Source organism: Leucopleurus acutus, assembly GCF_964270905.1.
Source record: "Leucopleurus acutus genome assembly, chromosome: 20".
NCBI lineage: Eukaryota > Metazoa > Chordata > Mammalia > Artiodactyla > Delphinidae > Leucopleurus > Leucopleurus acutus.
In genome coordinates, this window is record NC_139162.1 from 21,241,148 (window position 1) to 21,259,112 (window position 17,965).

General features: G+C 41.2%; 1 protein-coding gene across 6 annotated transcripts in view; it reads left to right on the plus strand.

Annotated features, from left to right (window-relative positions):
* CDH11 (cadherin 11) overlaps positions 1–17,965 on the plus strand; it is a 146,343-nt gene that overhangs the window by 95,244 nt on the left and 33,134 nt on the right. For all 6 annotated transcript variants that reach the window (XM_082863243.1, XM_082863244.1, XM_082863241.1 and 3 more), the window contains 5 exons: positions 2,131–2,528; positions 7,051–7,345; positions 10,575–10,694; positions 12,529–12,696; positions 15,725–15,912. In XM_082863243.1, the coding sequence (XP_082719369.1) occupies positions 2,301–2,528; positions 7,051–7,345; positions 10,575–10,694; positions 12,529–12,696; positions 15,725–15,912 (999 nt within the window). In that variant the 5' untranslated portion in view covers positions 2,131–2,300. The remainder of the gene's footprint in view (positions 1–2,130; positions 2,529–7,050; positions 7,346–10,574; positions 10,695–12,528; positions 12,697–15,724; positions 15,913–17,965) is intronic.

Here is a 17,965-nt window from a genome sequence, read left to right on the forward strand (position 1 = left end):
AAACCACAAAAGGCATGGAAAGGCATTAGCAGCTTGTGTGTGTGTATATATATATATGTGTGTGTGTGTATATATATATATATATATATATATATATATATATATATATATATAATGGAATACTACTCGGCCATAAAAAAAAGAACAAAATAATGCTGTTTGCAGCAACATGCAGCAGCATGGATGGACCTAGAGATTATCATACTAAGTGAAGTAAGCCAGACAGAGAAAGAAAAACATCATATGATATTGCTTATATGTGGAATCTACAAAAAAATGATACAAATGAACTTATTTATAAAACAGAAATAGACCCACAGACACAGAAAACAAACTTAGAGTTAGCAAAGGGGAAATGGGGTGGAGGAGATAAATTAGGAGTTCGGGATTAACATATACACACTACTATATATAAAATATATAACCAGCAAGGACCTACTGTATAGCACAGGGAACGATAATCAATATTTTGTAATAGCCTATAAGGGAAAAGAATCTGAAAAAGAATATATATATATATATATATATGTATATATATATATAAACCTATATATACACACATAACTGAATCATGTTGCCATACACCTGAAACTAACACAACATTATAAATCAACTATACCTCTCAACTAAAAAAAAAAGAATCTCACCAATTTCATTTAGACCCACTGGTGTTGAAATGAAGTGTCATCCTCCATGCCCAGCAACTTTCTGAGAGTCCCTCCTGTTGGGGATGGGGGTGGTAGTGAGGACAGTCTGGTTCTGGGAACTAGGGGTCCGACTTGTTTCTGAGAGGTGCTCCAAGGGGAGAGGATGACTGTCCAGAAGAAGGTGTAGGATCCTAAGATAGGAGAATGAGCTTTGGAAGTTCCTTAGGGGAGAATTAAGTTTCCAGCACCAGAAAAACAAAGTCCCGTGAAGAAGTCCAGAAACCTGAGGCAGGAGTTAAGGACCAGAGAGAAGAACCAGAGTGCTGGAGAGAGGACTGGAGTGACTGTAGGTGAGAAACCACAAGAGGCATGGAAAGGCGTTAGCAGCTCATCTTTACTATCGATGAGTAGCTGAGTCATGGCTGGGTGCCAGGAACAAGACCTTTGGACCAGCTGGTGGGGTTTCTGTTTTATTTTGCTTTTCCTTGTTGGAGGGAGCTTATAAAGTATCCTTGGAAAGACTGTCAGGTTAAGGTAGGATCTTCAGGTTCTTGGGTGGACACTGGACCGGACAAGAGCAAATCTTGCTTACTGAACTGACACTATATTGATCCAACAATGAGAATTTGACCCATTATTTCACTGACAGATGTTTTAGTGGCCATCAGTGACCATCGTAGGGTCTGCCCCGACCTCCCATATCTAGAAGGATTCATTGCTGGCTTCCTCCTTTCTTATACCATCCAGTAAGCCGAACAGTCTTGGGACGTGCTATGCTTGTGACCAGCTCTGGGCTTTGGGGCATGCTGTTCCTTCTACCTGGACATCCCATCCATTCCCTTCTTAGCACAGTAACTCATCTGATGGTTGTGCCCATCCATCCCATCCTTCAGGAAGTCCTCCTTAACGGTCCCCACTCTCTGCCATCTCCATCCTCAACCCCCATCAATTATGTGTTCCTCTCCTGGCCACCCATAATGCCCTAAGTTTCCCTATTACAAAAACATACCCAGGCACAGTTATGATCATAATAATAACAGATAAATATGAAGCGTTTACTGTATAGCAGGCCTTGTGCTAAGAGACTTAGGGGTGTTACTCGTGTATCCCTGTGTAGATCTTGCAATGAGTTCGATTCGCGAGCCCATTTCATAAATGAGCAAGCTAAGCTCAGTGTCGGCTTACCCCAAACCCAGAGCTAGTAAATGGTAAAACTGACACTCAGACCTGGGCAGCTGGATCCCACAGCGCACACGTTTTATCCTCCTATAGACCTTGAGGGGTTTCTTCGTGTATGTGTTTATCTTACCCACCGCGTGGTAAACAGCCAGAGAGCAGGGACTATTCCTCACTGGCCTCTGCATCCTCAGTACCCAGAGCAAAGCCCTAACAGGGTCCAAAGTGGGTCAGTGTTCACAGAATGGAATTGAAATGAAGTGGGGATGGAGCCTGCGACTAGTCTGACCTTTCTTTCTGCCTGCAGAGGCCGACCGGGGAAGTGGGCAGCCCTGACGTGATGTGTTCAGCGAGGAGAAACATTCCAGTCCGAGAGAGCTCTGCGTGACGCGTGGGAGGCCACCAGTGGCCCGGCCGCAGCACAGTCGCTGGAAGGGGTGACAGCCGCATCCTCCTGTGCCTACCACGTAACCAAAAATGAAGGAGAACTACTGTTTACAAGCCGCCCTGGTGTGCCTGGGCATGCTGTGCCACAGCCAGGCCTTCGCCACGGAGCGCAGGAGCCACCTGCGACCCTCGTTCCACGGGCACCACGAGAAGGGCAAGGAGGGCCAGGTGCTGCAGCGCTCCAAGAGAGGCTGGGTCTGGAACCAGTTCTTCGTGATAGAGGAGTACACCGGGCCTGACCCCGTGCTCGTGGGCAGGGTAAGGCTGCTGTCACTCCACATTTATTTCTCACTCTCCACCATCCCTGTACTAGGGTATGGTCAAAACAAAAATATAGGAGGGGAAATAATAATGGTCTGGCCATCAGTAAAAACCACAAAATCATTGTTCATACATCCTTGTATCCTTTTTTTTTTTTTTTTTAGTTCATAGACTTATCTATGTTAACACTTCAGTTTTCCACTTGATGTTATGCCCTCAAAACTCTGTTTTTTAATGGTTACACAGTAGTCTACTGAAGAGAAATGATGATTATTTATTTAACCATTCTCCAACTGGGGGCATTTCCCCTACCACATCCAAACCCAAACTTGGATGCCATCGTTTGTGTTCTTATGATGCTCTGGACTCTTTTCATCATAGCTTTCCTTTCTGTAGTACACATGTCTACATATTCATCTATCTCCCTCACTGGACCCTAAGCTACTTTCCATCAGGAACAGCGTCATTTTTGTATCCCCAGGTCCTGTACCAAAGTCCAGCTTTGGGGGCGCCTCTGTGAATATTTGACAAGATGAATGGATGTGTCATAAGAATGGGTGGAATTTTATCCACTTTGGCTTGGGGATGGCAAAACCCATTTCAGAAGGCTTGAGAGTCTTAATACTACTGAGAAATCCTGCATTCTCTGTGTACCCCCTCCAAAAAGTGCAAGGGTAGAGAGTTCAAAATATGTTTGAGGGAGTTCCCTAGTGGTCTAGTGGTTAGGATTCAGCACTTGCACTGAGGAGGCCCGGGTTCAATCCCTGGTCGGGGAACTGAGATCCTGCAAGCCGCACAGCACAGCCAAAATTAAAAAAACACAAACAAACAAAAGATGTTTGAAAAACTGACTGCCTGCTATATCAATTATGGTAAAACATACAGCCACCTTTTAGAGAACACTGACCTTAACTGCGAGGAGATAGGTATTCACACACATAAGAACATAAAGCCTGCTATGGGAAGGTACAGAGTGAGGCAAATGGTAAACTAGGGTAAAATAGTCCTTGGTCTCAAAGAGTTCAGGGACTAGTGGAAAAGAGACACTTACCTAAGCAATTAAAAAACTAAAACAAGGAGTAGAATAATGAAGAAATTCACTAGCAATTCAGTCTACATGGTAAAGTTTGGGAGGGATGAAGGGAAGTTTCATGGAGACAGTGGTAATAACTTGTGACCTGAAGGATGAGTAAAAGTTATCCTGTGAAGGGGGAAAGGGACAAGAGCAGATTTGTGGGGTGCTCATTTCTGAGCCTCATAGATTTTAATGAAGTTATCTTAGTTGCTGCTTAACTTGAGAATAGCATTCCATATTTATGGAATTGACATCTTTGGAGGAGGTTCATATTAGCATCTCAATAATATTGTTAAGGGTTGGAAAAGTGCCTTTTTGAAGAGATGTACTAGAGCAATTTCATCATTTATATCCAAAATGGAAAGATTACACCCAAAGTAGAAGTATCCTTGAGAAATGGAGCACAGGGAAATAATTGGCACATAGAATTCCTTCCATCAAGGAGATGGGCTGTATGCCCAGAGAGGAAGAAGAGACTTTAGCCACAGCAGGAACAGTGTGGCTTGAACAATGTGGAGAGCTGTGCATGAACTGTTCTGAGAAAATAGAACATCTGCCACGGGAACTTTCTCAGTGAGAAGCAGGGTGTGTATTAGGGTGGGGAGTGCAGAAGAGACAGGACCTAGAGGGCCATTTCAGCATCTCTGTGGAGCAAGCAGGTGTCATGCCTCCTAAAAGTCAGCAGATGGAAGAGGATGGAAAATCTAGACACACGAAAATGAGCCTGATGTCGGATTGGATGGGGGTAAAAAGAAATAAAGTGGTTGGATCCTATGGAACTTCCTTTTGAGACAATGCTGATCTGTAGTTCCCCATGAATAGGAGGACTAGACTAGATGACTTGTTCCCTAAAAACCTTTGATTTGATGACATTCAAGGTTGAGTGATATAAGATGCTCTCAGTGGAATTTGGGGGGCTTCCCTGGTGGTGCAGTGGTTGAGAGTCCGCCTGCCGATGCAGGGGACACGGGTTCACGCCCCGGTCCGGGAAGATCCCACATGCCGTGGAGCGGCTGGGCCCGTGAGCCATGGCCACTGAGCCTGCGCGTCCGGAGCCTGTGCTCCGCAACGGGAGAGGCCACAACAGTGAGAGGCCCGTGTAACGCAAAAAAAAAAAAAAAAAAAAGTGGAATTTGGCAAACCATGGACTCTTAGATTTCCTGCAGGAAGCACAGTCTGCATCACGCTGTGCTCTGCAGAGGGGATGCCATCAGTCTTGGGAGTTAGGAATTGGCTGTGTCTACCTCAGCAACTGATACCTTGATAGCACTGAGTGGTTTGCCAAACTGCTTTTTGTGTTGAAACTAATAAATATCATTGTTGGTTGTATGGATCTTCTTTGTTGGAGAGGGGAAAAAAGGAATTTATATCCAACTTTGAACTCTGAAAACAAGATAAAAATAATGAGCAGTATATTTGAATGTTTTTCAGTTATTTGGTTGATCATGAAATTCGTTTAATTCCCAAGAGTCTTGCCGAATTCATATGTAATATACAAAGGTCCCTAGAAACATTCCTTGTCTAAACACTCCCATTAAAGTAAGTGTTGCATTGATTTCCTTGTTGCGTATTCACATGGCTGAGCCCCTGACTTTTGCCAGGTCTGAGGCAGGGAAAACAAATGAACATTAACTATTATTGGGGGTTAGGTGGGGAGCCAGAGGAATGGGGGCAGGGATCCTGCCCTCACTGTGGAAACTTGTATGAAGACTGGGGCAATTTGGGTCATCATTTGTAGCTTCATGTATTCCAATAGCTTTGTATATTACTCGCAAACTGCCTTATTCATAAGAAATGTGTAGTCATAATTTCATGACAGCACATAGCTGGTTATGAATAACAAGTTCTGAAGGAAAGTATGCTTTTTTTCTTTTCCTGAGAAGCACTATAGACTAAAATCAACATGTAATTTGTACCTACAGGTATCCCCCTGAGCTGAAATATTTGGTGTTTCACTGAGGCACTGTAAATCAGTTAGATATTTTGGGGGAAACTGAAACAATACAAAAAGTTTTTTAAAGCAATGTGTTCATTCCTGCTTTGTGATTCTGGACAAGCTTTCTAAGCCTTGGTTTCATAATAATAATAATTAAAATCGCATTAGTAATATTAAAATGGAATTATAATAATAAGATAATAATTATAAGTAGTAAGCATTATTATATTTCAATGTCATTTGAATAAAGCTTTTTAGTTTATACTAGGTTTTCTTACGTAGTAGGTAGAACCAAGGGCTTTTTATCCACTTGCTTACTCTTGAAGCCTATGAGAATGGTGAAAGTAATGCTTATCTTTTCCCACAAAGGGTAAAATGAGGGCAGAGGAACTCATCAAGATGATAGCTGCAGAAATTGAGGTTGGGCAACAAGGTACAATAAAGAGTTTATTGCTACAGGAAAATTGGATGTGGTCTTTGGGGGGAGTTCCATGTTACAACACACAGAGCAGAGTCAAGGCAGAAGGCACAGGTGGGTAGTTAGGAGACCTGGATGACTTCCTGGCCCTGCCAACTGTGGATTTAGGCAAGTTCCATCATTTCTCTGGGCTTTGTCAACAGAGGGGGAAATCCCAAGGATATATAGTCTTTCTATAGTCTAAGAGCTGCATATATATCAACCCACCCCACTCACCCCATGCTTACGATGGGAATGGGGGCTTGTTCAGGCAGGTTCCATCCTCAGCTCCTCATACGTCCTGCGCCACACAGCAGGTCTTTCAGAAAGTCTGACCAATGGATTGTTTGAGGTAACAAAAGCCTGGTGTCCTTTGGAATCTTAGTGTCCTTTGGAAGAGGACTGAAATTATAATAACATCCATACAGTTGATGAGGTCGATTTATATGTACCAGTGTGGAAGGGTCCTCTGAATTTATTGTGGTAGGAAAGCAGAAGTGAAGAGTGGTATGTGCACTATGCACTTTATTGTGTAAAAATAAACCAAAGCACGTGAATCTGTATAGATATTCTTGCATATGCATAGAATATGTCTTAGAGGATTCACAAGAAACTGGTCATAAGAGCTGTCTCTGAGCAGGGAAAAAGAAGGAATGGGAATCAGAACTTATAAGATTTACTTATTGCACAAATGTGTGTTTTTTATTTTCTATAGTATGTGCATATTTCTTTCAAAATAACTGAACTAATGTATATTATATATATTTTGTATGTGTGCATATGTAATGGGAGAGTGGGAGGGACAACATGAATCTTAAAATTTAAAAATGTTTGGACCCTGGCTTCACTGCTCCCCAGCTGTGTGACCTTGGCCAAGACAATTATCTTCTCTAAGATTGCATTTCTTCATTTGTAAAATGGGGTGAGAACATCTCCCTCTCAGTGTGTGTGTGTATGTAAACAGTGTATTGTCTCAATAGCATGTAAGTGTGTCTCTACCTCCCCAGTGCATCTGTCAAGGAATTACAAATCTCGATTTCTCTTTTCCTAGCTTCATTCCGATATTGACTCTGGTGATGGGAACATCAAATACATTCTCTCAGGTGAAGGAGCCGGAACCATTTTTGTGATTGATGACAAATCAGGGAACATTCATGCTACCAAGACATTGGACCGAGAGGAGAGAGCCCAGTACACGCTGATGGCTCAGGCGGTGGACAGGGACACCAACCGGCCCCTGGAGCCGCCGTCAGAATTTATCGTCAAGGTCCAGGACATTAACGACAACCCTCCCGAGTTCTTACACGAGACCTATCATGCCAACGTGCCTGAGAGGTCCAACGTGGGTACGTAAGGGCAGGGGAGGGCGGGCCCACTCCACCTGCAGGCCTGGTGTCTCTGTGGGTGGGCAGGCTGGTGCCTATTCTCCCAAATCAGGAAGTAGAATTTATGCTGTATCTTCTGTGGCAGAATAACAAACAAAAAAATTTCATATATGTAGCTGACGTTTCAAATATTTTAAATTGCCCTGAGGTTTTAAACTCTAAGCTTACAAAATATGAGGAGGTGTGGAAGAGTAGGAAAGACATAATCAAATCCATGTCATCCTGGCCCTGGTGCTTATTAACCTTGTGACTGGGAATCAGTTGCATCTGTTCTCTTAGCCTGAGTTTCTCCTCTGTAAAATGGGGATAAAAGTTTCTAGTCATGCAGGATTAGAAATAACATACATCTGGTCACTAGTGCATGTTGGTGTTCAGTAAGTAATAGCGGTATTTGTGCCATGTAGGCACCATGCTAATTAATGATTTACATGCAGTATTGCATTTAATCTTGGCAGTGACTCATCTTTGCAATGAGGTAGGTCCTATTGAAAATATTTTGCAGATGGGAAACCCAAGCTAGAAACAGGTTAATGAATTTATTCAAGGTCATCTGAGCTATTAAGTCGATCCAGAATATATATCTAACCATGACACTATGTCATCATCTGTTAGAATAATTCAGAAGCAGCTATGTCTTTTATCATGCATAAAGACACATCACATTGTTAGAGGACAATTCTGTGAAAGATTTATTCTACTAGCTACCTTCTCCTGGCAGTAACCTTTGTTTGGCTTTATAGAATGCATGTAGTTGTGGTCTTTTGAGAAGCATGCCTCATATTAAGAAGGATTTGTTTTTCAGACAATGATCAGAGCTGTACTAATCAGGGAGTGAGTATGCTTACGCAAATCAGAGATTTAAAGTTCCCATGAGGACTTCCCTGGTGGCGCAGTGGTTGAGAATCTGCCTGCCAATGCAGGGGACACGGGTTCGAGCCCTGGTCAGGGAAGATCCCACATGCCACGGAGCAGCTAAGCCCGTGTGCCACAACTACTGAGCCTGTGCTCTAGAGCCCGCGAGCCACAACTACTGAGCCCGCATGCCACAGCTACTGAAGCCCGTGCACCTAGAGCCCGTGCTCCAGAACAAGAGAAGCCACCGCAATGAGAAGCCTGCACACCACAATGAAGAGTAGCCCCCGCTCGCCGCAACTAGAGAAAGCCTGTGCACAGCAACGAAGACCCAATGCAACCAAAAATAAATAAATTAATTTAAAAAAAATAATAAAGTTCCCATGAACATAAGGATCATCAGGGCCATTTTACAGATGAGGAAACTAAGCATCAAGATTGGGAATCAGTTTGCTCAAGAGTGTTAGATACAGAAATGACTCTACAACTCTAAGCTCCTTCCATTCTGCATATAGAACTTTTGATGCTAAAAAAAATTGTCCCCTTCTTCTCCTCCAGCTAAAGTCAAACCCTTCTCATACTTTATGAAAACCCAGCTGAGCCTTTTCTGCCTTCTTCTCTTCCCTTTGCCCTGCCCAATTCTTTAGTTTCTCAGTATTCACCTGGGGACTTTAATGAGAAATAGCAGACATCAAATAAATCAGTAAATAGGGGACAGCAGTGTCAGCAGCTGAGCCAGGGGACAAAGGCTAGCCATCATACATGATGCTCTAGGGGAATTTTCATTGATCTCACCTCTTGGGGCAGCTTGGTGCTTGAGGAGTGACATCAGACTTTGCATCATGGCCTATGAGAGTAGAGTCTGCTGCCAGACAGTACTGGGTTGGAATCATGGCTGTGCCTCTGACCAGCCAGGTCAACCCAGACAACATCTTACATCTCTCTCAGTTTTTTGTTTTGTCATCGATACAATGAGGATAATGTAAACTCTAATGCAAGTTAAACAACACAGATGTAAAATACAAAGAGTTGTAATGAACTTAGTGGATTCCTCGAAGCAAATTAAGCATAAAAAATAATACTTTCCCTAGCTCTACCATGAAGGTAGAGAATAGAGCTTATTAACTCCCTTATAAATCTCCACTACTTAGAACAGTGCCTAGTTATGTGGGAAATGCTCAGAAAAAAGTTATTTGTGCGAAAAAATGAATTACAGAGAAAAAAGTGAGATTTATTTTTATGCCATGTGAAAATCACTGACAGCCTTGTAAATTAAAGGGTTGTCAGAGGCTGTGTAAATGGACTCCCTTGCCTTTCACATAGAACCTGGCCCCTCTGCTGAAACTGTCTCGGACAGCACTTGGGTTTGGTTGTTTGCTGGGTAGAGGTTAGACTCCTGACTCTGGCAATAACCCACTCTGAAAAATAGGTTGCAAAACTTCCTACCTGTCATACTAAGTACCTCACAAGCACAGTGAATGTAAAAACACCCAGCAGAGGGGCAGAATACATGGAACATGCCCCAAACAATGCCTGGCACAGAGGAATTCTATAATAACCAGCTCTCTCCCTTGAGCATCTCCCCTGCCCCATTCTGAAGCCCAGCATTTCATGCCCTCAGATACTTGTGACCATCAGGGAACAGAGGTTTTTTCTAGGAAAAACTGAATTCCCTCTTCCTTCAATTCCCTGGCTTCCTTCCATTGTGACCCACAAATGCTTGCCTTAGATCTCACCAGATGTCTACTGGTGGTTTCTGTTATATGACTACCAGACCTGTTAGAGATGGGAAGATGCAATTTTCATGCCAGTAGGGAACAACATTCTGTACAATATTTATAGCCATCAATTAATTAAAATGTAGTATTAGCAGCCATTTTATTACATGCAAAGCAACAATAAAATGATGTATTTATTGCTCTGCTACAGATGGAGGACTGCACTCTGTCCTTTCATGAAAAGCAATTCATCATTAATTATCCTTTATTATACTATTTGGGAAGATTTTTATTTAATTATTTGATATACTGAACATTCCAGTTGCATGGGTCTTAGAATGTTTTTGCAATAATGTTCATATTATTATTTTAACTACTAAGTATAGCAGGATGTACTATGAATATAGAAAGTTCATTTTTAAGCTATGGGAATTAAACAAAAAGGAAGGGAGAGAGGGAGGGAAGGAGGTTATTTTTGCATCTCAACCCCGGAAAATGAAAGCATGTTGAATAATTTTGGGGCTCTCCTCAGTTTTTAATCCTAAGATAAAACTTTGCAAACTAGAATATAATTTGAAAAGCTGAGGGACTGTTGCTAATGACTGTATTTCACTTTTAAGGAACATCAGTAATTCAGGTGACAGCTTCAGACGCAGACGACCCCACCTATGGAAACAGTGCCAAGTTAGTGTACAGTATCCTGGAAGGACAACCCTACTTTTCAGTCGAAGCACAGACAGGTACCGTGGAATGGCATTGCGATTTGCGACACATTGTGAATAAGGAGTCCAGGCCTGCTCACTAAAACTTATTTGAGTCCTAGTTTTCTAAAATATAAAAAGGGCCACCTAACAAGACGATTGTGAGGATTAGATACTGTCTGTATTGCACCATGTCACAGTAATAAATATAATCTTAGATGCAACTTTTCTCTTAAAATCATATCTTAAAATTCAACTTAAGAATTTATCTTAAAGTATGTTTTATCATAAAATTCAACGGTGGATCCAAATTAAGAGACCACAGGACTTGAAGACTGGTATGAAAACTGGCAGCTCTCAAAGCCAGGGCTGGGGATGGTGAGGGTGGGAACTGATGCTAACGTGTGTCTGGGAGGAGGCATATCCCCAACCTCCTCCACTGTGCTTAGATTCCCAGCGGCGTTAGCATCCAAGAAGGAGGCTCTGCAAATTCCATACAGAAAACAAACAGCAAACCGAAAGAGTGAACAAATACAAACAACCAAAACCCACGCCAAAATGGTTCACTCCATTTGTACCAAATTTGATTCTAGGATCCTTTTATTAGAATAAACACTAAAGTCCTGTGAACCTGCTAGTCCACGATATTATACCCCAAACTCATTTCTTTTTTTCCACAATATACCCCCATGTGTTTGAAAGATGTTTACAAACAATCCGCTTTTATTATTATAGTTAAAATTTATCAAATATATATGTTTATATGTATATATATAGCCTGCCAATCAGATACTTTGCCCACTTATTGAACATAACTTCCACTTCCCTATGTAATCATTTATTTGTAGCCTCTTTGCTTCAGATCACAATTTATGGGGCTACTTGCTATGATTTCATCAAAGGCATTTACCAATTAACTTTGCCAATTAATTTTCAGATTAACCAAGGATAAATGTGGGATTTCATATGGATTTTGGGGATGTTAAAATCGCTGGAAGGACTCCAGTTGCAACTTTCGTGTCTCAGGGACTCATAGTTAAGAACCACCAATTTGAACCTACCAAATTATTTAACAGACAAGAAAAACGAGGCTCAGTGAGTTCAAGGATGTTGCTGAGAAACATACAAACGTCAGGGTCAGAAAAGGATAAGGGCTTAAAGCTTCCACAGCACTCTCTTATATTTCCAGTATAAATGTTACCGTTATCTAAAGACAGAAAAAGCTTGAATATGTTCCCAAAAGATTTAAGTGAGCATGGTTTCCACACCAATAATGTGCTAATATCCAGAGATGATGTAGAATTCAATTATTAACGTATCATTGTTTCCAGTGATAGCGGATAGTAGACAGTAAGTGTTTGTATAAGCATTGTATATATTTTTAACCCATTTGGTATACACTTAAAAAAAATTAATATCAACATTTTAATATATCGCCTTCTACTTTTAACTTAATATGGACCATAGAAATGTTTCTAAGAATTGCATGCAGGCATAGATAGTCAAAAGATTCTGCTGGCAGTCCAAAAGCATGGGTTTGTTACTGATGTTCATGCAGTGCATCCTCAAATATATCAGTCTTTAGGATCTTTAAGTGTCACACCTGAGAAGGGTGAGGTTATTACTTGAATTTACAGTACAACATATGAAACATAAAATTTTAATGCTGTATTAATAATTATGACAATTTGCTAGAAAGTATATCTATATGATGCTCCAGGTATGGCTACTTTTGATGATAATTGCCATGTTTGAGTGACTCTTCTGTGAGGGCAGGTGCTGTTCTATTCATCTTTGCTTCCCCTGTGCCTAGATCGTTTTTGTTATAATGTTATCAATGAATATCTGTGATGTTCCCTGCTCACCTGTCCAGGTATCATCAGAACAGCCCTTCCCAACATGGACAGGGAAGCTAAGGAGGAGTACCACGTGGTGATCCAGGCCAAGGACATGGGTGGACACATGGGTGGACTCTCAGGGACAACCAAAGTGACGATCACACTGACTGACGTCAATGACAACCCACCAAAGTTTCCACAGAGTAAGTAGGTGGGCTTGGCTTTCACTTTCCAATGGTGCCACAGCCAACTCTTCTCTGACCCATTCCTGCTGTACTCAACTTTCCAGAAGAAATCTAGAAAAATGGAGGCTCTTTATATCATTCTTGCAAAAAACAAGACAACAAAAAACTTAAGTGGAGGACAACAAAGAACTTAAGTGGAGTAACGACAACAAAAAACTTAAGTGGAGGAGAGGTAGTGGGAGAAAGTGGAGACATAAAATGTTCTACAACCCTGGGAACAGAAAATCCATTTTGCTAGGTGCTCATGATGTGATGTAGTAATTAATTAACCTTTCTCTGTCTCAGTGTTCTCATTTCTAACCTGGATATGTAATAGTACCTGAATCAGTTATCTATTGCTACCTAACAAACTGCCCCAAATCTTGTGGTTTAAAACAATTATAATCGTTTATTTTTGTCATGAGTCTGCAATTTGGGCAAAACCTGAAGGAGGCAGCTTGTTTCTGTTTCCATAGCATCAACTGGCACAGTTTGGGGCTGGAAGATCTACTTCCAAAATGGCTCAGTCACATGGCTGGCAAGTTAATGTTGGCTGTTGGTTCCCCTTCATATCAGCCTCAAAGGAGTGGCTTGGATAGGTTCTAAAAGTGAAGAGAGCCCCAAGGACACCAAGCAGAAACTGTATTGCGTATTGTGACCTAGCTTCAGAAATCACATAGCGTCATTTCTACTGTAGTCATAAGACTGCCCAAATGTAAGTGGAGTTCTTGTAGACCCCACCTTTCAAGGGAAGGACTGTTAAAGTCACGTTGAAAGAAAAGCATGTGGGCTTGGAGATACTGTTTGGACTATTTTTGCAAAATACAATCTTCCACAGGGCTCAATTAATAGGATGCTGTTAGAACTAAATGAGCTAGTGTAAAATCTTACAATGTTATCTGGCATAAGTTGTCAACAAATGTTAGCCATTATTATCAGTATTATCTAGGGGATTATGGTCCTTCTACAAAACTGATAGGCTTGCAACAGGAAATAAAAGAAAAAATGATTTGAAAGGTCATTATTAATCATTATAATTACAACTACCATCCTTTAATGAATAGTTACTACTATTACAGATCTCTACAAGAGCCTCCACTTTACAGATAAAACTGAGTCCCATGAAGGGTGCAGTAACTTGCCCGAAGGACATGGCAAAGCCAGATTCTGTACACAGATCTGGTTATGTGTACATTATAAGTAGAGACAGAGGTACAGTGTGATTGTAATGATGTTGCTGCTGCTAGGTCACGGGGGGTTCACCATGAAAGTGTCTTCTTCATTAATGAGGAGAGTAGCTGGTAGAGACTGTGAGTTTATTCCAGAGAGATGGCACTTTTTATAAATGAGAGAACAGGGAGGGCCACCAAGTATGGCCCCAGGAAGGCACCATGCATGGTCACTCAAAGGAATCCAAAGACAACAATCTATGCAAGGGAGACATTGAGATAGAGGATTACAAGGCAACAGCCAGTTCTCATAAAGTCACCAAAGAGTTGAAGACTGCCTTGCCTGGTCAGCCACAAGGTTCAGCATCTCCAATAAGCGTAAAGCCTTAAGAAACTGCATGCTCCGTTATCCACTCTAAAGCTGGCTGGTATGCTGGATGCAAAAGGCCATGCAGGACTATTGGCAGGTAGTGATTAATACCCTTGCTCACGTACAATCATAGAGTAAAGTTACATCACTACTGTGAAGATACCAGGTTTACAGCTATGAACTTGACGAAGACTGGGAGTAGGTTTTTCTAAACCTTCATGTAAATTGGTAATTATCTGCAGAGACTCCCACCTCCTACTTGTCCTCTATCATGGAGGGCATGGTGTGTTTAAGTTAAATATGGGTCTGAACCGAAAGTATTCACAGCCAAACAATATATTGGGTTGGCCAAAAAGTTCATTCAGATTTTTCTAAAAGATGTTATGGAAAAACCCAAACAAACTTTCTGGCCAACCCAATAGATAAATGCAGACAGAGTATTAGAACTGATAAAATCCACATAAGGGGAAACTAAAGCTTAAAGAGCTTAAGTAACTTGCCCAAGACCACTTGGCTTAAAAGTGGTAGAGGCCAGGTTTCCAACCCTTGCTTCTCTACGTTGTTTCGCAGAGAGTATTTCTGAATTGTGATAATGCAAATAAGATTATCTCAAATCTCACTTCTCTACTGAAAACCTTTCAGTGGCTTCCCACCAAGTTTAAGGAAAACCTGAAGTCTTTTCCATCTCCTGCAATGCCCTTTGTGCACAGTTGGGCCCCAGCCTCCCTATATACCCTTACCTCCTACCAGAAGGCTGCAGTCACACTTGTGGTCTTGCTGTTCTGTATGTATTCACTGTGTTCCCACTTCAGGGGTTTCTGCAATTTGCTGTTTGCTTTGTTTATAATTTTTATCCCCAGGTATTCACATGATTTGTCTGGCCCAGTGAGAAGCTTTTCCATATAAGGTATCAGTTAATCAAATGGTGAAGGAGGTAAAGTAAGAAGAGTCAGATATACAGCTGGAAGGATCATGACCATGAAGGATACAACTTGCATTTGATTTTAAAATAAATATGGAGCTACGGAAGGCTTTTAAACAGGGAAGGGTGTTCTTTTTCTGGGCACCTGGCAGTGCCACATGTGAGCCTTAGAATTAACTTACAGACCATTCCAAAGACGTAAAAAGAAGTTTTGATTTTTTTGAATGTGTGAAGATATACATGGCTCTCCATCAGTTCCTGATGTGAAATGTAACTGGGCATTGTTTTCCTCTCTCACATGTGATGGGTGACCCCACCCTACCACCCTGGACCCTGATATTGTTTCATCATCCTTTGCAGAAAACATTTCTTTGACAAGCAAGCCATGTGGGATCTTTCTCCCATCCATTCACTTCTTTCATGTTTTCAATCAATAGAAAGTTCAATGTCAAACCCTTTGAGAAATTTATTGAGATTCAATGAAATCTAAAGTCTTACAGCTGCCAAATAAAAGGGAAAATAAAAATAGATGTCTTCTTCTTCTAGGCGTATACCAGATGTCTGTGTCAGAAGCAGCTGTACCCGGGGAGGAAGTGGGAAGAGTGAAGGCTAAAGACCCAGACATTGGAGAAAATGGCTTAGTCACATACAATATTGTTGATGGAGATGGGATGGAATTGTTTGAAATCACAACGGACTATGAAACACAGGAGGGTGTGGTGAAACTGAAAAAGGTGAGTTAGGGTGAGGAATCAGATGTGGCAGTGCTGTGGCCTGCCTTGCCGAGGCACCGCTGCTGGAAACAGGGAGTTGAAGGCTAAAGAAAGGAGAATATGGACAACTGAGGGCTGGACCTGACTCTGCAGTTAAACTCTGAGCTTTGGGGAGATAACAGAACTGTATTCCAGAGGAAGCTGGCAGAAGGGGCCAATGATGCCTGCCTGAGTTTGATGGTTAGTTTTTGTATGATTTGGGGAGTATAGTCAATAATAATGTAATATCTTGGTATGATGACAGATGACAACTAGATTTACCATTTTGAAATATATAGAAATATCAAATCACTATGTTGTGCACCAGGAACTAAGATGGTATTGTAGGTCAATTATACTTCAAAAACAAGCAAACAAATAGACTCATGGAAAAAGAGATCAGATATGTGGTTGCCAGAAGTGGGGGGTGGGGGGAGGGGAAGTTGGAGGAAGGGGGTCAAAAGGCACAGACTTCCACTTTTAAGATAAATAAGTCTAGGGATGCAATGTACACTGTGATTAATATAATTAACACTGCTGTATGTTATATATGAAAGTTGTTCAGAGAGTGAATCCTTAGAGAGCTCATCAAAAGGAAATTCTTTTTCTTTTTCTTTTGTATCTATATGAGATGATGAATGTTCACTAAACTTATTGTGGTAATAATTTCCTGATGTATGAAAGTCCAATTGTTATGCTATACACCTTAAACTTAGACAGTGCTGTATGTATGTAAATTATATCTCAATAAAACTGGAAAAAAAAAAAGAGGGGGAGTGATAATACCTGCCCTGAGATTGCTGGTTAGTTCTTATGTGACTTGGCACAGTTTCCCCATGGAAAGAAAGATAGCTAGATAAATCTAGATTTTGGACAGACAGCCCTGAGCATACATGGAAGTTCCCTCTTTAGCTCTGCCAAGCTGAGTCTGTTAATACAGGCTCTTTGGAACTTCTCTTATCTCAAACATCCAAGGCCCATTACATTGCTGGGCCTTCTGTGAAACTTAAACCAAACCTCTGCTTGATTTTCCCTCAAGATTGAACCTGAGAAGCAATAATAATGGGCCTTCCCTCATAGTCAGCTAAATTGTTGCTAAAAATGTGTCCCTGAGATTAATTCACTACAAAAATGAGATTATTGCTTGTTCTTGTTTGGTTTAAAAAAAATCTAACATTTACTCAATTCTAAATATTGGCCAAAGCCTGAGCCTCTTATAAGCATTCATTTATTTTACATGATAAAAATCATATAAAGTAGATGTTATTATCCCAGTCAGCAATGATACCTCAGTTTAATTGTGAGGAGACTGGGGCTCAGACAGATTAAATAATTTGACCCGGTTGTAATCACACAGCTAGTAATTTAAAGACATGGAATTCAAACTTGGTGTATTCTAGAACATCTTCCCACTCAAGACATTTTGCAAATAGACAGACCAGAAAGGGGTTATAGAAGAGAGCCAGATTTGATTCACTTTCAGGTAAAGAAACAGTTACAGTATATTCTAAAACGGTTTTACCCCTGATTTACCACTTGAAAAATCAATACTTCTCCATCATCAAAGTATATGGAGTATTAAATCTGAATTGGATGATGGGATTACCTTGGTTTTAATCAAGTATTAATTTTCAACTTGGTTTTGTAACATGAATATTAAGCTCCTTGGTGTGATGGAAAAGATTGGCCTGGAACACTGATAAAAAAAATTAATTTGAAGAATCAATAAAGAGGCCAGTAGCTGGAGAGGAGGCAAGGGTGGGGTAGAGGGAGATTCCTGGGAGGAATCTTTTGGTAAGGAGAGCAGGGAGAGAGGTGTTCTAGGAAGCCGACTTTTCACAACATAAGGAAGCATTGTTAGGTTTGGGGGAAGTAGGAGGGGACCCAAACAAAGAGAAAGTAGAAGTGACTCTGTCATAAAAGAATATGGAAGTCGGGGTGAACTCTGGATACTTGGAAAAGTCAACATTAGTGATGATGAATGGTGTAGCCACAGAAGCCTAATCAGCAGCCACAAGGGGCTGGGGTAATCACT